Genomic DNA, 25,852 nt, shown 5'->3' with positions numbered 1-25,852 from the left:
ACTTAAATGGGTATGACATGTAGTGAAATTATGATTATAAAATGTGAAATAAAGTTTACTGGGTTTTATTACTTAAAGCAGTTTAAGGAGTGAGAAGAATAAGGTCCCGAGGGACTAAAGGTCTTTTAGAGCACATTAATATCTGATTAATATATCATGATACATTTAAATTAAACAGATAATGCCAGAAGAAAGGACATTTTGCTCCCTATACCTTTCTTTAGACCTATGTCGTTCCTGTATGCTTTTTGTGTAAATAGGACTATGAGAATGAAGTGCAGATAATGTGTTGTTTGGGGTTTTTCCCTCTGTGACTAATTGACTTGTTAAAAATAATTAAAACTATAATTAAAAATTAATTTCTAGGATAATAGTTAACTGGTACATGACCAGCTGCTCCTTCCTGTTGTGTCTCCACTTTTTATTTTCTCCGGGAACCACTCACTGCTGCTGTAGTCCCAGTATCCCCAGTTCTCTCTCCCTTCATGGCAGCTTGGCTGCCCTTGCCTCCTGCCTTAGCTGCATCCTGGGCTGCTGCCTGCACCTCACACACCCACCCCAGCAATACCACTGCTGCTGTTTTCTTCTTCATGATTTCCATGTCTTCACTGCCACCCTGATCCCTGCCTGCTTTTCACAGTGCCTCAGTCACACTGATGCTCTGAGCCTGCCCTTTCTGGGTTCCTGGTTGCTGGCGGTGCCTCTGTGCACTTGGCACCACTGCAGAGAGCTCCTGCTGACAAGTCTGTCTGGACAGGACTGTTTCCATTTGGAGCTAGCTGTGCACAGTCAGTTGTCTGCAAGGCTGCTATGTAATAACAGATTTTCTTTTGGACTGTCTGGATTTTGGTTTCTGAGTAGCCAACACCTCCTACCATACTCTTGGACATCTGAAAACCCTCAAGAGCAGCCACCATGTGAGCAATCAGCTCTTAAAGCCTGTATGCAGGCATGTCCAAAATGCTTCAGATTAACTGGGCATATCAGATCTATGAACATTGCAGTAAATCTGATGCATCTTTGACAGTGATATATGTGCTGTGTGATACCTGTACATGTTTGCTCTCTGAGAGGTCTTCTGCAGACATGCAAAAGCTTTAATAATGACCTTACAGCTGTGGCACAATGCTGTCTCTTATTACAATTAAAACTTGCTATATATGAACCAATGTGGTAGATCTCATCAGCTTGACTACTATACAGTGCTACCTCTGAACAGGACACTGGCTGAGCATCTGCTTAGAGTAGCTGGCATGTAGTAGTAGTAGTAGCATGTTGTTGCAGTGTTCTGGAGCAGCTCTCCAGAAAGATGTAAACTGTCCCTGTGCTACTCATGTCAGAGATCAGACTGAAAAATGTGCTGTCTGTATCACACCACTTCCCTCTGCAAGGTCTTCTGTGGTTAATGCTACACTTAGTGTCCTGGAAGTATTGAAAACACTGGGTTCAATGCCTGCATTCTGCCCTACCTTTGGTCCATCAGGCAAGGCAAGCATCCTGGTTTTGAGTCACAAGGGAAGTTGTAGTTCCTAATGTTGTCATGTAAACATCATTTAGGTGGGATAAAATTTCTGCTGTTTTTTAGCGTTTTGACTCTGTATTTGCTAGTGCTTTTGTAGAGTAAACTGATTGTTGATGTGCTTTCTGAGAAACCATCAGTACTCTTCAAATCTAATAGACTTCTATCTGATAATTTTCCTGTGGAAGTTGTTGCCAGACAGGAAGTCTTAAAAAGTCAAAGGACTCCTGAATTGATGGGTTTGGACATGTTATTGTCATACCATAAAGAGATCTAAAGGAGAGGGGAGATGCCATAGCTTTGATGTATCTTGAAATCACATGGAGTGCAGAAGGCTCAGACTCTGCTGCAGGCAACTGCTGCAGCTCAGAAAACTCTTTCATTAGCTACACTACAGTTACTATTTTGCCTGTGACTTTACAATTCTCTATAATACAGTCTACAGGTGGCTATCCCATGGAGCTGGCAGGTAATTCAACTGGTAATTTCCTTGTGGCTTGGCAGAGTGCATGTATTCTGGCCTTTATCACTACTAAAAGATTGAGCAGCAGCAAGAACATCCATAGTGTCAGTGCAAAGACCTGACAGCTGATATGTGCACACATAAGGGATTTCAAAATCGATTTTCCCAAGTTTTGCTGTGAAACTTCTTTATGGAAGAATCAGAGAGAGTAGCAGTCACAATCTAACATAACAAAGCAATGAGAAGTGTTCATTTTAGGCAAAAATTTCTCATAAACCTTCATTGAAGTTTGTTAATGCAGCCAATCTTTCACTTCTCTTTTTTATAAAAAGACATCTTGATTTTCTCTGCTTGTGGCCTTTTAGAACATATTTTCATTATTCCATTGTCTTACAGTCTTGCACCATAAATAAAACTCTCATAATGTTATCTGTATAATGAATATAACTTTCTAATGTTTAAAGGAAGGGAAAACCAAAAGTATGGATATTATATAAATTTGGGGGATAGTTGTTACAGGAAAAAGATTGGAATTTCATTTCCTTTTTCTGTTACAGACCTCTTTTAAGTTAATGCAGGATTTTGGATCTGGAATATTATACTGGTTTGTGCAGGCAGAATAGAGTTTTATAGAGAAGTCAAAAAAGTCATCTATTGACAGCAACTTTTGGTCCTTTACCAATATGGGTAACATTTGAACTGATGACCTAGAGGTGAAAGGCTCTGTATCCTATTTATCTGTCTCCTGAGCCATGGATAACAGAAGTTGACAAGAACTATAGTAGTGGGAGGAAGTAACTGCAGAATCTGCTCTAAGCAGACACAGTTGGACTGGAAAGAACTGCAGAGAGTTTAAAGTCTTAACTGAGGAAGCACAAAGGAGAAGTGTGGTTTCTTTGCTGCTCTCCCAACTGCCTAGTGGGGGCTATTGCACTTACACAATTTGAGCTTGAATTTTGAGTCAGGGATAAGGTCATCACATGTTTCATACAGCTGTGTTACCATGGCCTTAGTGTTTGGATTTTGATATGTGGCCTGAGAGGCAGGTCCCAGCTGCTTCAAGTGATTGTGGTCTAATTTGAAATAGTTAGAACTGGTGTTCTTGCAAGTCTTTTCCCACAGCAAATATTACAAAAAACCCAAACCCATCATAAATGGAAATAACTCAATAAGTCAATCTGCTAAGATGGTTGCTGAATCTTCTCAAATCTGTAAGATGGACTGAAGAAGAAGTGTAGTGTTTCAGAGTTTTTGCCTGGAAGGACTTGGATATGTTTTTTGACCTTGTTATAAGCTTTTTTCCAAACTGTGGGAAAGGCAGAGTTGATTAGTTATTTAGGTTACTAAAGCTCACTGAGACAGTAATTCATCCTTTCTCTGCAAAACCTTCCAAGCATCCAAATGAACCTTAAGACTTAAAGGATACAAATATGAAAAATTAATGATTTGTATAATCTGGTTCTACCCATGCTGTTATGGAAGATATCAGAACAGATAAAACCATGGTAATTTGATTTCGTTTTTCTACATTGTTTTGGAACAGTGTCATAATGAAGCACTGGATTTTACCAGCAGCAAATCAATACTTCCCAGAGGTACCATGGATCTGGCCCCATCAAAATTTATATGATGAGGCTATTTGATACTGAAATGTCAGCTGCTTTCTTTGTCACCATTCTCAAGTATTGTGAGTTTGATAATTTCACTTCCAAAAAAATTTCCTACCACATCATTATTGACAAGAAAGGTATTCCACATATCTTGGGTTTTTTTTCCACAGAGCAGCTCTTTAATCTGATTTTCAGAAATACTGAGCCTTTGGTTTACTTTACAGAAGTTTCAAAGTTTGTAGTGCCTCTATCTCAGTTCATGGTCCTTTGGGCAACTGGCAAAATTTGTATGCTGGGAAATTTTAAAACTTAAGTTTAAAGTTGGTAAGGCAACTAGATTTAAAAACAAGATAAATACTAGTGGTAAAAGGATTTAAATTGCAATTTCTACATGTCAACTTCAGGATCTCTCTGAATATGATTTTTCTGTAGCATTATCGAAAAATCCCAGGAAACTTCCTTAAATGTGTTTGGTAGCCAAGTTTTAGGTATTTACTCAGTGGAAATGTGGTAAGCAAGAATATACAATATTTCCTCTAAGGGAAACACTAAAATTGGAGTATAATGCTATTTTTTCTTTGTAAGCTAGGTTTGTTTCCTTAATTAAAATAAAATGAAGATTTTGTCTCTTGGTTTTTTTTCAGCAGGAAATTTTGGGATATAACTACATGTTTTTTTACTTAATAAATTTGTTTGCAAATGAATTATTCTTGGTGAAATTGAGTCTTTGAGTGTATCTTGCTCCTGATCTGTGTAATTTCTTTACTGCTGTAGTTTAACTTGATGGGGCATTATTAGTAGGTTATGATGTTTCTCTTTACTGCCTCCAAATTACACTCTGCTGATAAAAATATTAAAAGATTTCTTTATCATTTAAAGCGTAAAAGAATACTTCATGTACACAAAAGTAATGGTAATTTTATTTTAATTTTGAGGGTTTTGGGTGTTGATGCTTCATATTCTATACAGACCTGCCTGGGGCATTTTGCAAAGAACAAGATGATGCAAAACATTAATATTAATCTTTGCAGATGGGGAGGGTGGCTGTTTCTTTTAAAATTTCATTTGTGTGGTTTTTTCTTTCCTGGTTCTTGCTGGTATTAGAAGGTTCCATTTTTATTGTTTGCAGATTTTAGTAAAATTCACTGTGAAAAATCCACACTTTTCTAGTTCTGGTGTTGAAGTAGATCAGTTCTGCACAGTCTTATCATATGACCCACACTGATGTTTCAAACTTGTGTCTTCAGTTTGAAAAAACCAGATTTTGCATTGAGGAGCATATTCTTAAAAGATCAACTCAGAATAATAGACAGAAGACTGCTATATTTGTATGAAAAATAACTTTGAAGATATTTCTTTAACTCATTTGTAGTCAAATAGGCAGTCTTCATCTTATGTGATTGGTAATACATGCTGGGAACTAATAATATTGTCAAAACCTTCAGCATTGAGTTAAATCTATGGGAAGTTTTAAGATCTAAATACATAAATACATAATTTATGAAATGATATGCAAAACTTTTTGGTTTAAATCCTGACCTGCACATGACCTTCAAATTAATAAGACTTCAGTGCTTTATTAGAACAGATGTTAAAAGGGCAAGGTCCTGAGCTCCATATATGTATAATTAGTAAGGGACTCTAGAATGGATTTAGAATGGATTATGTTAATTCTGATCTTAGAGCCAGCAGTCAAAAACCTTCCAGATGAACTAACAGTGTTCTGATAAGCTGATCTGTATAATTTAAATAAAAACCTTTTATGCTATTTTGATGCTATTATGGTTTTATTCCCCAGAAGTCTCACCATGTGGCACTCTTGGCCATTTTCTATTTAGAAAAACAAAACCCACACACACAAACCCCCCCAGACCTTTTCTTATGTGCAACATTCCCGTCCCCTTATGTATATTTTATATAAACCAAGCATATAACAAACAAAAGCTCCTAATTTACACTTGAAACCTCTTTATTTGCAGTCTTCTGAAAGCAGCTCTGTTCTGGCATAAAAGAGAAGATTTTTCCCATCCTCCAACTATGCTGATTTGTTAACTTAGAAATGTCTTGATGAGAAGATTCAAAACACTGTCTTAATTTCAGAATTGAGCAAGGAGCCATGGCTTTAGTGGTAGTAATTTGTTATTGCTTGTCTACTGAAGGAAACCAGAAACTTGAACTACATTTTTTGAAAGTGTTTGCTTGCTATGTTTACAAAGTAATGTCCAGAAACTAAAGAACCGTAAAGGACACTTTTCTAGGTTTTCTCATTTGAAAGGATTTTCCTCATATTCAGCTTTTTCCCTCAAAAGAATTTGAAAATTTTTCAAAACAGATTATGTTGGACTTATGTTGGAAGAAAAAGGAATTAAAATTATGGAAGAAAAGCTGAAAATGGGTTAAGGATATTACTCCATATTTGTGGAAAGAAAAGGTTGGAACTAGCAGCAAGTTAACTCCATCTGATCTGAGTGTTTCTGCTTTTCCCATTTAAGACGAAGGTAGAAAGCATCAGTTTACCTTATTCTGTTCTAATCAGACAAATGAAATTCATTTTCCCAACTTCCTCCAGGGCTGAGTAGCTGGTAAGAATACTACCTAAAGGGAAATTATTGTCACATCTGCAGTTGACTGCTGTCCTACTCATGTTTAGCCTGGTTCCTGTGCGTCCATTTAAACTGTGGTTGAGTTCGCAGGTTTATTGATTATGGTACTTGGTTAATTCAATGTAGTTGTTTTCTAGGTGGGATAGACTGTATTTTGTGAGAAGAGTTAATAGGTTGATGGTTTTCAGCAGCATATGATATGATCTGAAAAAAGCATTGGTCAGGATAGGCATATACGTGGCTTTTCTGACTAAGAATGGTAGAAAGAGGGTTGGCATAGGTGTGTGTGTGTGTTCACGTGTACCTGGAGAAGGCAGGTACCTGCAGGAATGCTTTTTCAAGGCTCTTTTCGTTGTTTGGTGCATATACTGCAGTGTTGGGTGGTTATTGGCAGTTTGTGTTTCAGAAAAAACCTCAAATCATAAAAATCCCTAATCAGTTCAATTTAGATGGGAAGATAATGGTTATGACTTCAGTGTCTACATTCTGCAGGATGCTCCATATGGTATGGGACTATTGATCAGAACAGTTAATACTACAGGAGCCTACTTAAAATTTTGATGTAGCTGAGTCCCTCTGGCACTTCACTGGGTTTTTTTTCAAACTAAAGCATTAAATGGATGACCTTTTGATTATTATTTTTTCTAAGAATAGAGTAAATTAATTTTATGCATATTGATTCAATGTGTGATATTGATATATATATATTTTATATAAATTATTTTACCAATCTTTTTATGAGAAACTACATAATTTTATTATAATCTCTTTGTAGATATTATTCTGCTTTGAAAACAATGGAGCAGCTAGAAAATCTGTATCTTCCTAGAGTTAGCCAATACCGCTTTTGCCAGATAATGATAGAAAATCTTCCAAAACTGCGTGAAGAAATAAAAGAAATATCCATGTCAGATCTGAAGGATTTCTTAGAGAGTATTCGAAAGCACTCCGACAGAATTGGGGAAACTGCCATGAAGCAGGTAAGCCAGCCAAACAGAATTACCTTGGTCCTCTTGTTAACTGAAAATTTCACTTTCATTAGTCTCAAATTATCCCAGAGGGTTTGTTCAAAGATTACAGTCATCCCACAGACCTCTGAGTAAAAATGGAGAGCTGTGAAATGCATACATATTGTGTGGTTTTTATCAGTGTCCTAGACATGAAGTAGTTTCCTCCCTGAAAGGAAGGAGAGATGCTGTATATCTCAGGTTTCAAGAAACTATGAAGTACTTTGAGTAGTCAGCTCCTAGATAGTCTGTGTCTCAGCAGCTACTGCACCAAAACAAAGAGCAGCCTATTTGGCCAGCTGGCCAGGATGAATTAGACAAAAGAAGTGTTGAGATAACTGCTAGTTCTCTCTAAAGTGCTACTCATACAGAAGACTAAGTAAGAGCCAGAAGGAGACTGAAACAGCTGGAGGCCTTGCCTTCTCTGTCACAAAATAATCTGCCACTTCAGAGCACCACTGCTGGGCAAGGTTTAAAGCAATAATTACTTTAAAAATTTATTTGGAGAGCAAATAGCATTTTCATTTGACTTCTCATTGGCAGAATTCAGGTTGGGTTGCCGTTTTGTCATCTAAGTTTCTTGTAAAATGCAGCATTGATTATTATAAATGAAACCTAAATGCAAGATTATGCTGTGTTGCCTTCAATAGTAAGGGCAATATAGTGCCTTTGACTTCTGCAGCTGACTGCTCACTTAGACTTAACTGAAGACAGCAAAAAAGTATCTGGGAACTCATAAACCTCTACTTCATTTAAATATTGATTCTTTGCAATTTATGATCAGGAAAATTACAGATTGATATTTTTAAATTTTTCTGCCTTTAAAATTTTATAATGATGATTAGAGAAAAGTTATGCAGGATTCACTATTGAATTAATTTTTCATCCCAAACTGACTAAAGGCAAAATCACTGGTGAAGGCAGAGGGTATGCATGCACCTTGCAGTTATACTGATGTGTATTCAGTTGCATCACCTGCTTTTCATGTCCTAGCATATGCTCATCAGTGATGAAATTTGAATTGCATTTCTGCTCTTAAAACAGGCACAGCAGCAGAAGACCTTTAGTACTGCTCTTCAGAAGCAGAATAATGTGAACTATGGTCGGAATATGCATTTAGGGAGAAACAGGATTTTGGAATCCAAGAATGAAATCACATTGAAGCGAACATTTGAAGATGAGGATGAACATGAAGAAGAGGTAACTTTGTACTAAATCAGTTGATCTTATTTAAAGTGAATTTTGTAGGTTTATTGAACAAAATTACTGTCTTTACACTGTGTTTAGATGCTTAACATTAGAAAAATACACAAAATATTAGTTGTATTAATGCTGGCTTTAGTGTTATGTTTGAGGACATTCAGTTGGACAGGACCTGCAGTTATTCTGGAATTCAGTTGCAATTTGCACCACTGTTAGTGTTATGTGGCCTGCTAGAATATTCTGGTATTGCTAAATCCTGCATTTTGGTGTTGAGGACTTCAGCTTAGGTAAGAACTCTTTCATCTGTTAAATACTCACTATTCCTAAATTGAATATCACAGCGAGTATTTAGACCTTTACATCTGATGTTCTGTAAACACAGACAAAGAAGTGTGGTATTGCAACACAAATGAAATTTATGTCTGTAATGAAAAAGGAGGAGAGATTGGAGCAATTGTTTTATTGTTTTCTGATAGAAGCCATTCATTTTTTAATCCTTATTACATAGGCAAGTTCTGTAGGTAATGTATCCAATTTTGCAGATTACTTGCTTATTATGTTTCATATACTCTTGTTTTTCCTTTCCTTCTTCAGGTTTTAACTGCCCAAGATCTTGTAGACTTTTCTCCAGTATATAGGTGTTTGCACATCTACTCAGTTTTGGTATGTATTTCAGTTTTAGAAGTTACATATTCATTTTCACATTGTTCATACTCTTAATAGTTCCCAAACAGGCAAATATATTACTTCTAGTGTTAGTAGTTCTGGATGAACCAGCTGAGATGGGTATGGGTACTCAGGGCATCAGCCCATGTGTTCTTTTGTGTGCAAAATAAAGGACACGCCACAAGGCATTTATTGCCTGGATGTTTTTAAGTATATGTGTAAAAATATGCATTTTTGCATTAATCCACACTTTCACAGTTCCCACAAGTGTTCCATGTTACCCAAATATTTTGATGAATGTTACAAAACATAGGAATATTCAGTCAATCTTGTGGAAATCAGAGTAGTAGCAAAAAATAGGAAGCAAATTCTGGAGATTCTGACAGGATGAACCCAGGCAGATTAGATTGGATTCAATGGCAAAAACACAATAAACTATTTTAGCTTCTATAAAAGAGATTCAGTGCACAAGCTTACAAGGATGAAAACTTTTTTTGAGAAACATGGTATCAAATTATTTGTTGTTTCCTTATCTTTTCCTTGTGTCTCAGTTAGTTTTGAAGTCAGATTACTTAGAGACAGATGGTTTTTACTGAATGGTCATCTTAATGAGATGAGTAGCATGTCACTTGAATTCCTCATAATATAATCTTTAGGCACAGAAGGTATTGTATTTTTGAGGATTGTGATAGGAAGAAATCCAAATCCAGACTCATTATAAATTCAAAGAGAATAAGCAAATATTCAATAAATCTCATGTGTGTCTTTCTTCAGGCAGAATTAATATAGACAGTATTCAGAGGTCTCACATATTCACAGAAGCATTTTTGTAACAACTTTATAATGTAGTTTTTCTTGAATAACCTAGAGAAATGTTTTAGGAGACAATGAGTTTCAATATACAGTAGTAGGCAATACACCTTGTCTATGAATATTAATATACTTTGAAAATTGTAGTTTAAAAATGGGCTTACTGTTTTAAATGCATAATGTTGCTTGGCCAAATATAGGCATGTGAACAGAATTTCTATTTATGGTACAGACTGTAAGGTTCTCTATAGAGAAAGGTAATTTCTGCATATTTCATGCGTGCAAAACTTTGCTGGTGTCAGCTGGACGTTTACGTGTGGAATAAATGCAAAATATGTGCTTAGTTTAAGAGAATTCTACCTTTAAATTAAGAAGGGACTTTTTCACACCGAGACAGTATTCTTTTTTTGACTACTTATGTTTTTTGTAGGGTGATGGAGAAATATTTGAAAATTATTACAGAAAACAAAGGAGGAAACAAGCAAGATTAGTTCTGCAACCACAGTCAAGCATGGTAATTAATACTTTCAGTTTTGCATTGATTTGAGTTGAAATTAATGCTTGGTATTTTTGTTCCTAAACTTGTTTTCTTTTTCATTGAAAGCATGAAACAGTAGAAGGCTATAGAAGATACTTCAGTCAAATTGTAGGGTAAGTTTTCTAAATGAAAATTTCAGTTTTACTGTGTTGATTTTTAATTCAAACTGTGTTCTTCCATTGTCCAAGAACTTTCTTCTGCAAGACTCAGTTTCCTCACAAATCATGTGGGTGGTTATTGCTGGATCTGAGCAGGAAAGAGCATCCACATCCTACCAGCAGGGTGCCCTACAAGGGCTCTGAAGCAGTGTGTGCTCCAGATAGCATGAAATAAACTTTTCATATTTTTACTTCATTCTGGGTGAAGCAAACACCAAACCTACCAAGGTGTTACTGCTCCAGTGGGGAAGGTTTTGGCTGTGCTTGGGTGTGAAGGGTAGTATTTGCTCTCATATTAGAAGCAACTTAATAATATAAATATTATTTTGTTTTAGTTTCTTTGTAGTAGAAGACCACATTTTACATGTAACTCAAGGATTGGTAACTAGGACATACACTGATGAACTCTGGAACATGGCCCTTTCCAAGATCATTGCTGTTCTTAGAACACATTCAGTAAGTGAGAAGTCTTATCAGTATTGCAGTTTAAATCCTCTTACTTCAGAGCTCTGTGTATTTAAAGCTGGGATAGCAACAAAGTGAAAAATTACACCTCTCTCATGTTTTCTTTTTCTTGTGATTAAAAATTGCTCAGATTTGGGAGGGAGCCTGCCAAGCTTTTGTTTTTCCCAACAGTATCAGGCTGTGATCCACAGCCATGGGCTATTTGCATAATCCTCCACTGATTTACAACTCACTGGGTCTTCCAAACCTTCTCTTAGTCCAGCAGTTTAGAATATGCAGAGTTAATCTGCTGTTATTATTGCAATCCTTCCTCATTAGTCTCAACTGACCTCTTCATTAGATCAGATTGAATAGTTCAGCACTGAAAGCACCACCAGGAAATAGTTCCTAATTATCATTCCAAATGCTGTGTTTCCAAAATAAACTCCACCAGCAAAACCCTTGCAGCTCTCTCTTCAATGATATAGTAGTGTTATGTTTATGTTGAAGTAAAGGTATTAGAAAAATTCTATATCACTTGGGTATTTCAGTACATTCAAGTGTATCTCCTAAAGTTATATTCCTACCTTAACTGCTGTTTCTTATTCCTCTGTGGAAAACCAATGGAATATACATTTTTCACTCAGACTGACTGATAATAAATTACTTCAGAATTTACTCTTGGTGTAACTTTTACTGTCAGAAAAAATACAAAAACGTATCTTTCCCTTTAGAATGTTTGCTAGCAGCATTTCCTTTATGCAGTTCTATTTTTGATTTTTATTGAAATTGATCTTAATTCAATAAATATTTTATATCTCATATATGCTGGAGAAAAATGAGGGGAAAAGTTGAGATTGCAACCATAGTTATCATAGTTATCATATCATAGTTATCATAAGTTTATTAACAGAGGTACATGAGATATTCTCATAATTTTACTTCTTTTGAGAGGAATTTTGAGATATATTCATGCATCGTTTTTAAAAGCTAAATACTTTGCTAATTAATTACCTCCATGTGGATTTATATACCTGTATAAGAATATGATAATTTAAAGGTTGAAAGTAATGCAGTCCCTAAAGAACTCTTCAAAGTCTTGCCATGTTCTTGGTGACTATTTCTTCTCTATATGCATAACTCCCATCAAACTCAACTCTATCAGAATCTCTCTAATATCATCCTACTGAAGAGTAATGTTTAGATAAATAAACCAAACCCTTCCTTTTAATAAAGTATGCTAAGAGCAAAACTTCAAGAAAGGTTAAACAGGTATATATTGTCTTCAACCAATACTGTATTCCCATGCAGATTTAAATTATTTTAATATAATTTTTTTTTTACTTTATCCAGTATTTCAAATAGTGAAGCTGAAGTGAAAGCTTTATTTGTGTGACTCTACACCTCTGAAAATCAAATTTCATTTTCAGTCATCTAGTAAATAACTTAATGTCTAGGCCTTTTTATCATCCAATTTAAATTTGAAATTAATAAGAAAAAAGTTATTAAGTTTTACCCATATAGATGCAGAAAACTGTCTGAGGTGGCACAGTGTTAGTTACACCCAGGCTTGGTGGTCAAAAGAATGTTCTGTGGAGCCTCTCTGATACTGATTCAGCCAAGTGTGCTTATGTTCCACTAAAATAAATGTAATGTGATGATTTTCAGTCTCAGTACACCATGCTGGTATTTATTGAATCTCATATTTTAGTTGACTTTTTCTGGAATTTTACACCATTGATAGCTATATAAAAATTTAACAAATCCTTTTATGTAGCTGGACTAAGTAAAGACATGTCTAAATTGTTTTTCACTAAGGCTGGAGAGTTTAACATATGATACTATTCTTTGAAAATGTATGTCCCATATTTTAAATCCTTTAATAAAACCAGAATTTCTCACTTTCAGTCATATTGCAATGATCCCGACCTTGTTCTGGAACTGAAGAATCTCATTGTAGTATTTGCTGATACTTTGCAGGTACATACTGTATTACTAATTTAACTGAAATTCTTGTAGTCGGATTTTAACTTTAGATGGGTACAATGTTTGTGTTTTCATTAACCATATATACAAATCAAACCCAAAATTGCAAAGTAATGATAAAAACTATGTTTCTTGCCTTAGCTCCTCATTTTCAGTATTATGAACTGAACATACGTGTTCTGGACTATCCAGCAAGCATATTTGTACAACATTAGTGTTAGTTTTGTAATTTGTGTATGTTTTTGTCTTTTAAAAATGCTTTATTTCTCATCTTAAGAAAGAATGGCATTCCAGTTATCATAAACTCTTTAGCTGAAAGACATAATTGGAAGGTATTCTTGTAATTTTTAACAAACAAGGAGAAATGGGGCAAATTTCCCAGTGCATAGGATAAATGCTTTGGTAAAAATTTAATAAATCAACATGTAGTAGTGTGCTAAAAGTACTAAATTTGTGTTATAGAGGTGATAAGGTTGAATATGTTTCACCTCAGACTTCTGAAGTGTTGTGATAGGAATAATTGAGTGTATTGGTTCTTGAACTATCCAATCTTCATTTTCATCCTTTAGGGCTATGGTTTTCCTGTGAACCGACTATTTGATCTTTTATTTGAAATAAGAGACCAATACAATGAGACGCTTCTTAAGAAGTGGTCTGGATTGTTCAGGTTAGTATATCAAAGTAGTTGTGCCTTTTGTATTGCATCTATTATTATTGTCTGAGCTCAAATTTTTATGATCTAATTCAGAAAGAATTTGTTAACTGAAGTGTTGTGTATGAATTTCAGGTTGGTTAGGACTAAGATATTCATCACACATAACTACTAATTAGAAGTAGAGACTTCAGGTCTGCTTCTATAGTTAATGGAAAGAAGGAAGGTCTCTAAATGGACATTATCAGAGAAACATGCAGGAGAGAGACATCTGTTTCTCTTCTTTAGGAACCTGGTATTTCCAGGTTATTGCAATAGGGCTTTAAGTTCCTAATTTAGGTTATGTTAATATTTACTGCTAGCTGATACTCATATCTGCCTGACAAACTACTGACATTGCCACTATGTCTTCGTGTTCTGTTAATGAAAGATGTTTCTCACCAATTCCTTGGGATCATTTGATTGAATAAAATCTAAACCCAGGAATATGTCAGCCTGAGACTGTACTCCAAAGCCTATTTGCAGATAGGGTGTGATGTCTCAATGTGCAGAAATCGTTTGCCATAACATTTTATTACAGAAAACCTTAATATAAATTGACCATTTAAGGTTCTCCAGTTCCCTGTGCCTTTATTGTAGACATTTGCCTAGAATAGAAGTGCAGTGGTGTGACCATATCCTGCTTGAAGTTCTCTAAGGAATCTCCACTGACCGTGTGTAGCTCTGGTGCCAAAATGAGGCACTGAGTATCAGCTTTAGAGTAGAAATAGTGCAGGTTTCTGTAATCAATAGATATATTACAGTTTACTCTGCAGTGGATTAGATGCTGTAAGGTTCTTTTGCTATATTATGCACATATGAAATCACTTTTGGGTATTTTTTTCCTTTGTGATTAGACATACTGTAAAGAGTTAACATACATGAAGTATTTCCAAAGTAATCAAAAATACTTAGGATGTGTACAGTTCTTAAAACTTTTTGAAGATGCAGACCTAAGTGTGGTGGTAAAATTTATATTTATTTACACATTTTAACACCAGAAGATACTGTAAGTTACAAATTTGTTTCACTCCTTCACCAGGGATATTTTTGAAGCAGACAACTACAGCCCTATCCCTGTAGCAAATGAAGAGGAATACAGAATTGTTATAAGCAAATTTCCTTTTCAAGATCCAGAACTTGATAAGGTAAGGGAAACTTTTATGTTATTAAAGTTTGTGGAAATCCAGTTGAAGACACTAGGGACAGTAATGATTTCTATAATTAAAAAACAATTAAAATTTGAAAAGCTAGGTTGATTAAGAGGCTAAATCACCTTCTTTTGTGTAATTATCTAGTCATAAGTAAATATGAAAATGAAACGTCGAGTCATTTGTTCAGATTTTTGAGTGAGTAATGAAACCCACTGTTTTGTAAACAAATTAATAATACAGTTTAATTGATAAAGTCTTTATGTAATTATAATGCAATGTGTCTTCAGCTAAATTTTTTTTGCAACTCGTGTTTAATTATTTAGTATTCGCTGTTGCATTGCAAAAATACGTCTAAAATAGAGACTGGTTAGAGACAACCATTTCTGTATTTCACTTTTAGATTTAAATATTTGTGTTTGGGTATGTGGGGCAAAATAAACATGAAGGGACTGTGAATACTGCTGTAGGGAGAAGCTGTTTTATACAAGATCCGTTGCTACAGATACCTGCAAAAGTGAAAAGCTGTTTTAATTCTGTGGTTCAGCAGGGATTTGCCAGCAATTGTAACAGCTGCATGTCATTAATACAGTGTTGCAATGAAGATGAAAAATTAAAGGAGGTGTTTATGCTGATTTTTGAAAAGAGCTTCCAGAGTGCTTTCTGGATGCATTCCTCCATCAAATTAATTTACTTAGCTGTAATAATACTAAAATAAGTTAAATAGAATGGAAATCCCTTGCATTGTTGAAAGTGTACTATACCCTGGATACTATTTAGCATGGCATATTCTGCTAATAAACTTCAGAAATTTTTATTTTGTACTAATCAGTTTTATCTGCTATACATACGATTATTGAAAACCTTTGGCTGTTGTTGATGGATGCTTTTCTTGTAATGAGAAATTGAATTATTCATGGATAATACCAGTTATTATGATTATTTTTTTCATGCATTAGTCATAAACACAAAAGTATTTTTTTTGGTCAATGTCAAAAATTATGTGTTCAGTGCAGAAATACCTACTTAATCTGTATAGATTTAATTGAATTTATTCACTTTTGTTCTCCCAAATACAGTATCAGTTTTAAAATCGGAGTAAGAAACATGATTTTATTATTGCAAACTTATGACTATTTCCCACGTTAATCGAAATTCCTGAAAATAATTCAAACTGCTTTGGTTTTGTGAATCTTAAAAAAATAGTCTAAGCATTCTCAAGATACCTTGAGAATCCCAGAACTGTTGAACTTCTCAAACTTTTTTTTTGCACTGCTTTCTTTGGGAAAAAATGTTTGTATTTTTTAACCTCTTATCCCAATTACTTCTATCTTGTTCATTCGGATTAAAGCAATTTGAGACCTGTTTTTTAATGTATGTTTGTAAATTGCTTTCTGCAAGGGCATCTTAAATTACAAAAAATCTCCAAGCCTTATCATAATTTAAAGAACTGTTAAATTTATATTCCATTTATAAGTTGTTTAAACAGATGTAGTATTTAGCTCAACACATGCAGCTTTGTATTTGGTGAAAATCAGAAAAAGTTTAGATACATTAGAATGTTGATAATGTTAAGTGGCTTTCTGATTGTTGTGTTTAGTAGCAAGCTCTAGTTGGAATCAATTTCAAGTGTAAGACACTATTATCTCTTATTTTCTCAGCAATCCTTCCCAAAGAAGCTTCCAATGTCTCAGTCAGTGCCTCAAATTTATATGCAGGTGAAGGAATTTATTTATGCAAGCCTTAAGTTTTCGGAGTCACTTCACCGCAGGTAAGCTTGAACTCTCAGCATAAAGTAGCTTGTAACTTTCAGGTGACCTAAAAAGATATATGCTAAAGTGAAAATATGCTTTCTTGTATACTTACTTGCTATGCTTGTTTCATAATTTACATATATTATTTTCCATATATATTTAAGCTATGATTCCCAATGCTGTACCATATATTTATGCATATGTGGATATGTATATACTGTATAATGTGTGCATTGGTGAGAGTATCTTTGTGTGGTAAACAGTTAAAAACGCTGCTGGGGTTCTTTAAACAGTATTAACTGGATTGAATAATCTAGAGAATTTATTTATATAATAAAGTATGTAAAGATTGAAAAATATACTTCGATAGGGATGGTTTCAGAAGTCATTGTTTATCATCCCTGATTACTTCCTAATGTTTCCCTACTCAGTGCTTTGAGTTTCCTTAGCAATGATTTCTCCTGCAATAAAATGTGCTGTCTGTGTTTCACTCCCTCTGCTATCCCACCTTTTTCTCATGGAAAACATCACAATTCACTCATTTCCTTTCCTCTTCTGGCCTTCAAAAGCTTAGTTTTAATTGCATGAAATAGAATTCAGAGATATGAAATCTGGAAGGTATTTGTGGCCTTGTCACCCACTTCTGCACTGTTAAAGATGTAAATTACTCCCTTTCACACATTCTTAATTGATACTGTTTATAATTTACACGTACTAATGAGCACATGTTGACCTCCTTAGTAACTCATTAAAACCCACAAATTACTCTTTACGAACTGCTGTGTCAATAAACATGTCCAAAATCTAAAAATAACAGGTTTTGCTTCTGTGTTAAAAATCAGTTAATGGATAATTTGGTAGGTGAAAGAGGTGTTCTATCTGCTAGATCACAGCAAATTCGGAGCAACCAGAATTTAGATGCACATAGAGAATACTTAGCATCAAAAGTTCCCTTTGCAGGGAAGAAATTAAAATCGTTAAGTATTGCTGTCAAAGTATTGTTATGTACAGCATAATTATAAACCTTTTTTTTTTCAGTTCAACAGAAATAGATGACATGCTCAGAAAATCTACAAATTTGCTGCTTACAAGAACTCTAAGTAGTTGTTTACAGAACCTAATTAAAAAACCTCATATAGGTTTAACAGAGGTAAGTTTTGAAACACATATTCAAAACTATGGGTTTTAAAACAGTCCATGCTAAAACTATTTTTGTAAATGTATGTACACACATACTGACACCACAGTATGAGAAGATCAAGTGGTGTTTGTTTTAAAATGAAACATGAAAATAAGTATAGAAATTATCATTATCTATTACATACGTAAGAACTGTTGGGTCTAGCTAAACCTGGGGATGCCTTTTGACAGATATGACAATCAGAGTTTTGTGTTTTTTATGATTAGCAGAGAGTTGCAGGAAATAAGACAAAGACATTTACATTTTTGTTTACATGCAGAGTATGATTTGTGTGATCTGTCCAGCAGTTAGTACCACTAATGTTCAGTTTCTCACTCTTTCTATAAAAAATAGAGTGGAGTGGAATAGAAGATATACTTGAATGCACCATTCTGCAGACAGTGTTGTGACTTTTTAAAAGCAGTAAATTAAAAAAAATAAAATGGCACAAATTAGTGATTTTATCTCAGCAATTTATTTTCCTCTATTTTGCCCTTTTAAATTTTAAACTATCAGTTGGATTTATTTCACTGGGTAAATATCAGAAATATTTGTTTCTGAAATGGTATAAATTTGTATTTAAGCTACATTATTACTCCTTAGTGGTATTTGAAAGAAAACTTGAAAACTAACAGGAAATAGGTGGCAACCTGAAATAATGAAATTAATTTCTGATAGTGTTATTCCTGAAAGAAATAACCATTTACAAAATTAGATTGCAGTAGGTGATATAAAAAGGTTTTTACAAGAATTTTTTGTCTCTTGTAGCTTGTTCAAATCATCATAAACACAACCCACTTGGAGCAGGCATGTAAATACCTTGAGGATTTTATATCTAATATTACAAATATTTCACAATTGACTGTTCACACTGCAAGACTTTATGGACTTTCTACGTTTAAGGTATGTTGTATCTCATCCATTAGATGACTGTGTCTGAAAAGTTATGTACATGAAGTATTTTAAAACAAGAATGGTCAGAGCAAAGCTGCATGTCTTCTCATCTTTAAAATAATTCTGGCCTCTTAAGCATTCAGTTGTAGCACTGAGCAGATAAACAGTGGTTTTTAATGTTTTTAGTATGTTCTGGAATATGTCAGTACATGAGAAGGTTTAATATTATCTTTCAAGTGCATTTTTTATGAAGTTGTGAAATGACAGTCAAGGCTTAACTTCACAAAGCTTTTAATAGATTAAGCTCCAATTTATATAACTTCTCTCTTTTTCTGAATGGAATCAAGCAAAACAGCTACCTTAATCTAAAATGTTTGAACCTATTTTTTATTCTACAGTAGAATTATTTAGTGATGCATTTTCAAAGGGTGTAAGTATTAGTATAAAAGAAATATTAACAACTAGTGCTCAAACTAAAATTATTCTATATTTATAGAATTTAAACCACAAAACAAAATTGAAAGTCATCAGGGATTCTACAGCAGCTGCAACTTGAACTTTAGATATTTGGCATTTTTTCCATGCACACTGAAACAAAGGAGAGTGATTTCTTGTATTTATGGGATAAAGAGGATTAATCCTATTGAGAGAGTTCTGTTTTTTGCAATTCATTTTTCTCTTGATGCAGTATGTAGCCTGTAACTTTCTGTAATACACCCTCTGGCATAGATGTTAAAAGGTGGGTGAGGTGGAATAAGATCATCATTGCAAGACACCTCGTATTTCCAGTTGATAGCTAATAATTCTCCCATTTGCTGGTACTTGTTTTGCTGAGGATTTAGTGCATAAGGCAGGACAGAAAGTCTGTGGTCTAGCAATCATACTTGGTATTGCCCTTCTAACAATTTTACTAATTTTGGTCTAGGGTGCCTAGTTTGCTTGTGGTTTACCAATAGTGCATGTGTGTCTTGGAATTTGTGTATCCATAGCTATTTTCCTCTAAGGGCAATTCATTATCTTTTTACCAATCAAACATGCATTGAAAAACACTTAATACAGCCATAGTCTTTGATTTCAGTAAGAGATGAGATATTCTTTATCCTTGAATTTAATTTGATAAATGCATTTGCAAGTTGCGTTATATTTTTTGTAGATTGCTTATGCTGTTTAAGTTATGCTTAACACTCCTACAAACTAAGTTCAGTTAGAGGGATTCAATGTGTTTGTTCTTAGTGAGTTTAGCATGTATGCACTTTGGAAAAATGCAAGATAAATGCTGACAAACTGATGGAATTTTTTGTGTGTGTGGTTTCTTGTCTACTTGCCTGGAGAACTTGTTAGCACAATGTTCTCCAATTATAGTAGAAAATTCCTTCTTGTTAATCTTTTTTTTCCTCTCTATTGTAATGAAAAACTGCTCACAGTTCCCCAACTGGGACCTCACAGAGTTTGGTATGTTCTACTGTTATTAAATTCATCTCCTGGTGGCAAATTGTGTCACCTCCATTCTTTCAGAGTGGTCAAAAATCTCCTTTGATTAGCAGCATTGGTCAAGTTTACATTCCATGAGATGTTCCATCTACACTGTATAATACACTGTATATTTTTCATGCAAGACAAAACCAGAAGGACTAGTCTTGCCATTGCCAAAAAAATAATTTTAACATTTAAATGTTAAATATCTTTAAACTCCAGGCTGGCACAACTTTCCAGCAACACACACCAAGCATCTGCATATAGATCCTGTTGCATCTGTGAGAATGTCTCCTACACAAACGAGGCAGAGACAGCATTGTAAACTCAGTTCTCAGTAAATGCAGGACTTTGCTGTTCCAAAAGGTAGAATCCAGGGTGTGGCAGAACAAAAATAGGAGCAAGTAGGGGAGTGCTCTGCATCACCGTATGTGATGATCAGGACACTTAAAAGAGGATGAAAAATTATTAGTATTTTGCAGATATGCAGCTTTAAGACGGTAATTACATAAAAATTATGTGATTGCTTGACTTCTGTCTGTAAAAGACAAAATTATTAGATTATTTTATTATTTTCTTTGTAAAAGAAAAATCAGCTTTGTGTCACAGTTAATAAATTTGTAAGGCTGAATTAAAGGTGATTGTTGTGAAGAAAATAAACTAATTGTTCATTTTCAAATTAACTTAATTTGTCTGAAGACTTTGATTATTCTGTAAACACTCATAGTGTATAAACACTCAGAGTATGCATTTTGGAAGTGTTTTAAAAACCATAGCCTCAGATGTAAGAAGACATTAAAGTACCAATTTCAATAAAACATTTTTTAATCTAAGAAAAACACAAAACTTCAGTTTTGTTGATGGATATAATTTTATCTGCCTTTAATAATATTTTAGAATTCTGACAAGCATTGCATGCTTTTTTTTTTTTTTTTTTTTTTTTCAGGATGCAAGGCATGCTGCAGAAGGAGAAATATATACAAAACTTAACCAAAAAATAGATGAATTTATTCAGATTGCTGATTATGATTGGACAATGTCTGAATCAGATGGAAGAGCCAGTGGATACTTAATGGACCTAATTAACTTTTTAAGAAGCACGTTTCAAGTTTTTACTCACTTACCTGTAAGTGTTTTAAAATTAAGTTTAATTTCAAACTATTTGAACATAATTTTATTTTAAAACAGTAAGGTTTGAACCAAAGGTTCTGGTTTTTGGTGTGTGCACATGCTGACAGGTATATTTTTAAGTTTTTCTCAGCACAGAAATATTGGCAAATGTGTATTAGTGTGTTGGTGGAGCTTACCCATCAGAATACTTAGAAAATACTTTCAAATACTTTAGTCTAAATATTGTTTCTAGCAACTAATTTACAAATAGTGTAAGAATTCATGTAGTTTTTTAGACCTTTTGGGTTATCCATCTTGGTTTTGTGTGCACATGTGTTGGTTCAAAAAATGCAGAATTGGTGTTAATCCTCCATTTGTGCATAAGATTATGGAGGTCTTATTCTCCAAGGTTTTTAGCTAAATATTTTGTATCATAAAAAGTTATTTGATTCTAGTTAACAGAGCTTAATTGAATGAATTCTTGTTCATATTCAAATATATCCTGTGTTATTTTGTCCTGGGAAAAATAGTACTGTTTACCTGTCTTATGTATGAATTGTTACATTCTGTTGTCTGATTTCCCCTTGCTTTCAGATAAAAAAGACTATTTCTAGTTTGGCTTGTCATCATAATGGTTTATAGCTTTGTAGGTCTGGAGTAACTTCAGTAAGTAATTCAAGCTACATCTGCTTTTTATCAGCTTGTCTTGGTTGTTACAGTGACACTGATGTCCAAGTGCTTTGCCCACCTGCAATGCTTATAAAGAATAAGTCCTCAATGCATAGAATGTTTTGAGGCTTCTGACTGAAAGAAAAAAATTTATGTGCACAGCAAGATGTTGAAGTTGCTGGCATAGCAGGCTTGTCTTGTCTTCCAGATCTTACCCAGAGACTGTGATTCTTCAGCCTCCTGTTCTTTTAACTGACTCAAAGACAAAGCCCACTCAGAATGTATCATGTGATACTGATGTGAATGTGTCATGTGAGGCATGTGCTTCTGTGCCCAATCAGTGGAGCGTTTTTTTGATAAAGAATAGCAAGTTTGTTAGACAGTGTAATTCATTGTAATTTTGTATACAAAGCAGTGTAAACAAATGGCACTGCTCCTCAGAGTGTCCATATGCATATGGCAGTTAAGGGATGTGGAATTTGTAGAGCAGGATGTACAGAAATTTGTCATGAGTGCATATTGCTCAATGGCAGTTCAGAAAAGAGCCACAGACAAAACGAAGTAATATGGTAAGAGGAATGCAAAGAAGCAGCTGTGGCATTAGGACTTAAGAAGTTTGGAAGGTATAGAATTATGTGCCTGGGGGTACAAGTCAGCCTTTGGAGAAAGCTAGTTTCTTAATTTCAAACTCTGTTCAGGCAACAGGCAGGATGCAGAACTGTATGGACAAGTAGTCTGCTGTGGCAAGAGGTTTCTTGTAATTTTTTACTTACCCTGCATCTTGTTCCCTATCCTATGTTGGCCAATTGTAGAAACTTTCAGTCCTGTAAGTGTCGTGTGTGAGCTGTGGAATTTATATGAAAATGTGTGCACACTATGGTGATTCTTATTAGATTTGTACTAGTAAGTTATTTTTGTTAAGAGAAAATTTACAGTAAAAGTATTTTCCAAGATTAGCCCACAATCAGGTTCTATAACTCATTAAAATAGTAAGTGCTTTGGAGTGATAAACTAAGCTAGATTTTCATGTGCTGTAATTAAGGCTTATAATAGTTTTAGAATTAATTTTCATTTATGAATTATTCCACTAATGTCTGTGTCATTTCCATAATAATTTTTGTATGGCTGGCAGAAACATTCCACTGTTCAAAATGGTTTATCAGAACCTCTTCTGCAATTAGAAGTCAAAGGAAAAATTCCTAGCACACTGGCCATCAGTCTAATAAGGAAAAGAGTGGGACAAAGAGAGAGGGCTCTTCTCTTCTAGCTTTGCATACCCAATTGTGTTAGAGGGCATTGGGCTAGGACTGAGGACACTAATTGGCCACACTATTTCTTTGTTGTCACATTCCAGGGTCACTGACTTTCTCTTTTGTATTGTTTCAAATGCTATTCTGCCTGTAGAATGTTATGATATGTTCTTTAACTTTTTTTTTTTGGTGCAGTCATTGGGTTCCTGTCATTAGAATCTTGTTTTATTTTTGCTGTATGTATAAGCTGTGTAAATGCACAGGGATGTGTCTCCCTTTGTGCTTTCCTGTGGGGCTGTACTGAAGTATTTCTGTACTGATGTAGGCAAAAATTTTCAAAAATGCATCTTATGTTGTGTATCTGTTGTATGCAATCTTCATACAACATTGTATGTTGTATTTTCATTGGAATATTAGAGCTCTAAATCAGGTGGAGCATGAACTGTACTGAATCTGCACACAAAGGGACATAGGTTAGTTGGGGCCAATATCTCTGTTGAATTGTGTCTCCAAACATTTTATTCCCTCTCAAGTTTTGCATGTTAGTTTTCTCCTCTGTGTTTGTTTACTGTACTTAAGAAGCAATTTTGGAAAAGAAAACAGCTTTCTTCCACCCTACAGTTATATTGCCATAAGTTTTATGTTTAAATTTATTAATGGGTCATGTTATATTTAGATTCTTACTATCCTGAGCCATTTTAAGTCTTGCTTAAACAAAGTATGTTAATAGCATACAGATAGCCTCTGTAAACCATAATGGTAAATATAGCATTTATTTTTTAACCTAAGACTTTTGGAGTATATTCTTTCTTGTAATGAAAACATTCTGGAAAGGCATTTAAACAGACACTTCATCATTTGAAGTTTGCTACTTTGATATTTTGGCATACAATTCCTTATTACAGAAAAACATAATATTGTCAACTTAGTATTATTTAAGTTATAATCTCTTTGTAACACTTTAACAAAATACTATAGAAGTTCAGAGGTTTTAAAAAAAATTATTATGATATAGCTGTAATTGTTCTTTTTGTACGCTTTTTCTTATCTTTTATTGCTACCAATTTTTTATTCTTTTTTTTTTTTGAAGTTGACAGTACATCTTAATTTTTTTGTTTTGACTGCCTTACTGGTTTCCTTCTCAGCATAACAACAATGACCATGCAGCTATGTCGGTAAGTAGATGCAAGATGAAGAAAAAGCATGTGAACGGAAAAACTATGAACTGCCTGCAGGCTTATTGCTTCAGTTTTTAATCATTTAATAAAAAGAGCCTTTCTGTTTTGCTGATAACTTGCTGTGTACCTTGTGTGGATGCATGCAGGGATCAGGTTAATGACTAACATTGGGCTTTCATACATTGGGACAGACAGCAGGAGTGCTAAAAACCTTGCAGAAGGTTGATGGGGTGTGCCTTGCATCCCAAATAAGGTAATTTAGAGACTGAGACCTCTTGAAAGAGAGGTCAGGTATCAAAATACAGCTATGAGACATGCATACAGAGTTAGGATAGAGTGATATAGCTGAATAAAGAATCAGTGAAAGTTCCATCGTTCTTCTGCTACATTTGTCTGGGGTCAAGAAAATGTGTGTGCTGGTGTTCTTTATTTGCTTTTAAATTTTTTTTTTAAGAAGCTGATGAATTTCATTTAAGAATTTTCCCATCCCCTGATTATTTTCAGGTTGTATTTTTTTTTCTTATGAGGAATTTATTTTGATTTGGCATAAGCATTGCCATGGTAATGAAAGTGATGATGTTAATATTATTAAATTATTAAAACCTGGAGAATGGATCTTGCAAAGGGCTCCCAAGTTGTTTGGAGCCTAGAGCATGAGTTACAAGTGAAGGTGTACATAGGTGGAGTATTTAGTCTGTTAAAGAGAAGAGATCCAGTGGCAACCTACAACCTCTTGAAGAACAAATACAAAACTGATGGAGCCAAACTTCTTGGTTGGACTGACAAATTCAGACCTGGCTGTGGTCCCAGGTAGAAGCTTGGGAGGTGGAGCTTTGGTATTAGAGGGAAAGTGTGCTTGAAGAAAGCAGTGCAGTGTTGAAGGAGATTGCACAGAGGCTGCTGAATTCCCATCCTCAATTACTCTGAAGGGTCCATAGGAAAAAAGGTCATTGGACCTGAAGTAGTGTTGGCAACCGTTCTCCAAGTAGAAGTTTGGGCTAGATGGCAATGGTTGTTCATTCCAACCAACACTTGCATCATTTGAATGCTCAGCATCTGGGTGACCTTCAAGCTAATAGGTGTCATGAGCTCTGTGTTTCGTGTAGAAATATTTCCTGTTAGTATTGTAAAGGTCTAAGGCTGCTAGTTATTTCATGATTGAGGACTAGCAGAATTTCAGCAACAGAAGCTGTGTGGCTTTTGGAAAGTTATAATTGGAAAGTCATGCAGTATTTAATGGTTCACTTTTCTGAATTCACAAGAATTTAGTCTTTTACATTTATGTTCATTTTAAGTTCATCTTACAGTTTATAGTGCCATTAGATGCTTTAAATAAAAAAGCAAGTTAAAATTCCACTATACAGCCATTAATCTCATGAAATAAATTGGATAATCAAATTTGTTATTAAGGAACTACCTTTTTGAGTTTAATCTTGAAGAGTTAGGTGAAAATGTTGCCTTGTGTTTCCAGATCAGTTAACGTGAAATTATAGTG

General features: G+C 34.5%; 1 protein-coding gene across 9 annotated transcripts in view; it reads left to right on the top strand.

Moving 5' to 3' along the window:
- Window positions 1–25,852, top strand: part of EXOC6 (exocyst complex component 6) — an 85,557-nt gene that overhangs the window by 23,479 nt on the left and 36,226 nt on the right. For 5 of the 9 annotated variants that reach the window (XM_079312399.1, XM_079312394.1, XM_079312393.1 and 2 more), the window contains exons 6-19: window positions 6,971–7,175; window positions 8,247–8,402; window positions 9,000–9,068; window positions 10,312–10,395; window positions 10,486–10,532; window positions 10,913–11,033; window positions 12,930–13,001; window positions 13,577–13,674; window positions 14,741–14,846; window positions 16,511–16,620; window positions 17,642–17,753; window positions 18,552–18,686; window positions 21,097–21,276; window positions 24,325–24,354. In XM_079312399.1, coding sequence (XP_079168525.1) covers window positions 6,971–7,175; window positions 8,247–8,402; window positions 9,000–9,068; window positions 10,312–10,395; window positions 10,486–10,532; window positions 10,913–11,033; window positions 12,930–13,001; window positions 13,577–13,674; window positions 14,741–14,846; window positions 16,511–16,620; window positions 17,642–17,753; window positions 18,552–18,686; window positions 21,097–21,276; window positions 24,325–24,354 — 1,525 coding nt within the window. The remainder of the gene's footprint in view (window positions 1–6,970; window positions 7,176–8,246; window positions 8,403–8,999; window positions 9,069–10,311; window positions 10,396–10,485; window positions 10,533–10,912; window positions 11,034–12,929; window positions 13,002–13,576; window positions 13,675–14,740; window positions 14,847–16,510; window positions 16,621–17,641; window positions 17,754–18,551; window positions 18,687–21,096; window positions 21,277–24,324; window positions 24,355–25,852) is intronic. The other 4 variants (XM_079312397.1, XM_079312395.1, XM_079312398.1 and 1 more) reach the window with 1 other exon arrangement.

The sequence above is a fragment of the Erithacus rubecula genome (genome assembly GCF_903797595.1).
Source record: "Erithacus rubecula genome assembly, chromosome: 9".
NCBI classification, from domain to species: domain Eukaryota; kingdom Metazoa; phylum Chordata; class Aves; order Passeriformes; family Muscicapidae; genus Erithacus; species Erithacus rubecula.
Note: the sequence above shows the minus strand (reverse complement) of the source record. Positions and strands in the feature narration are given on the sequence as shown.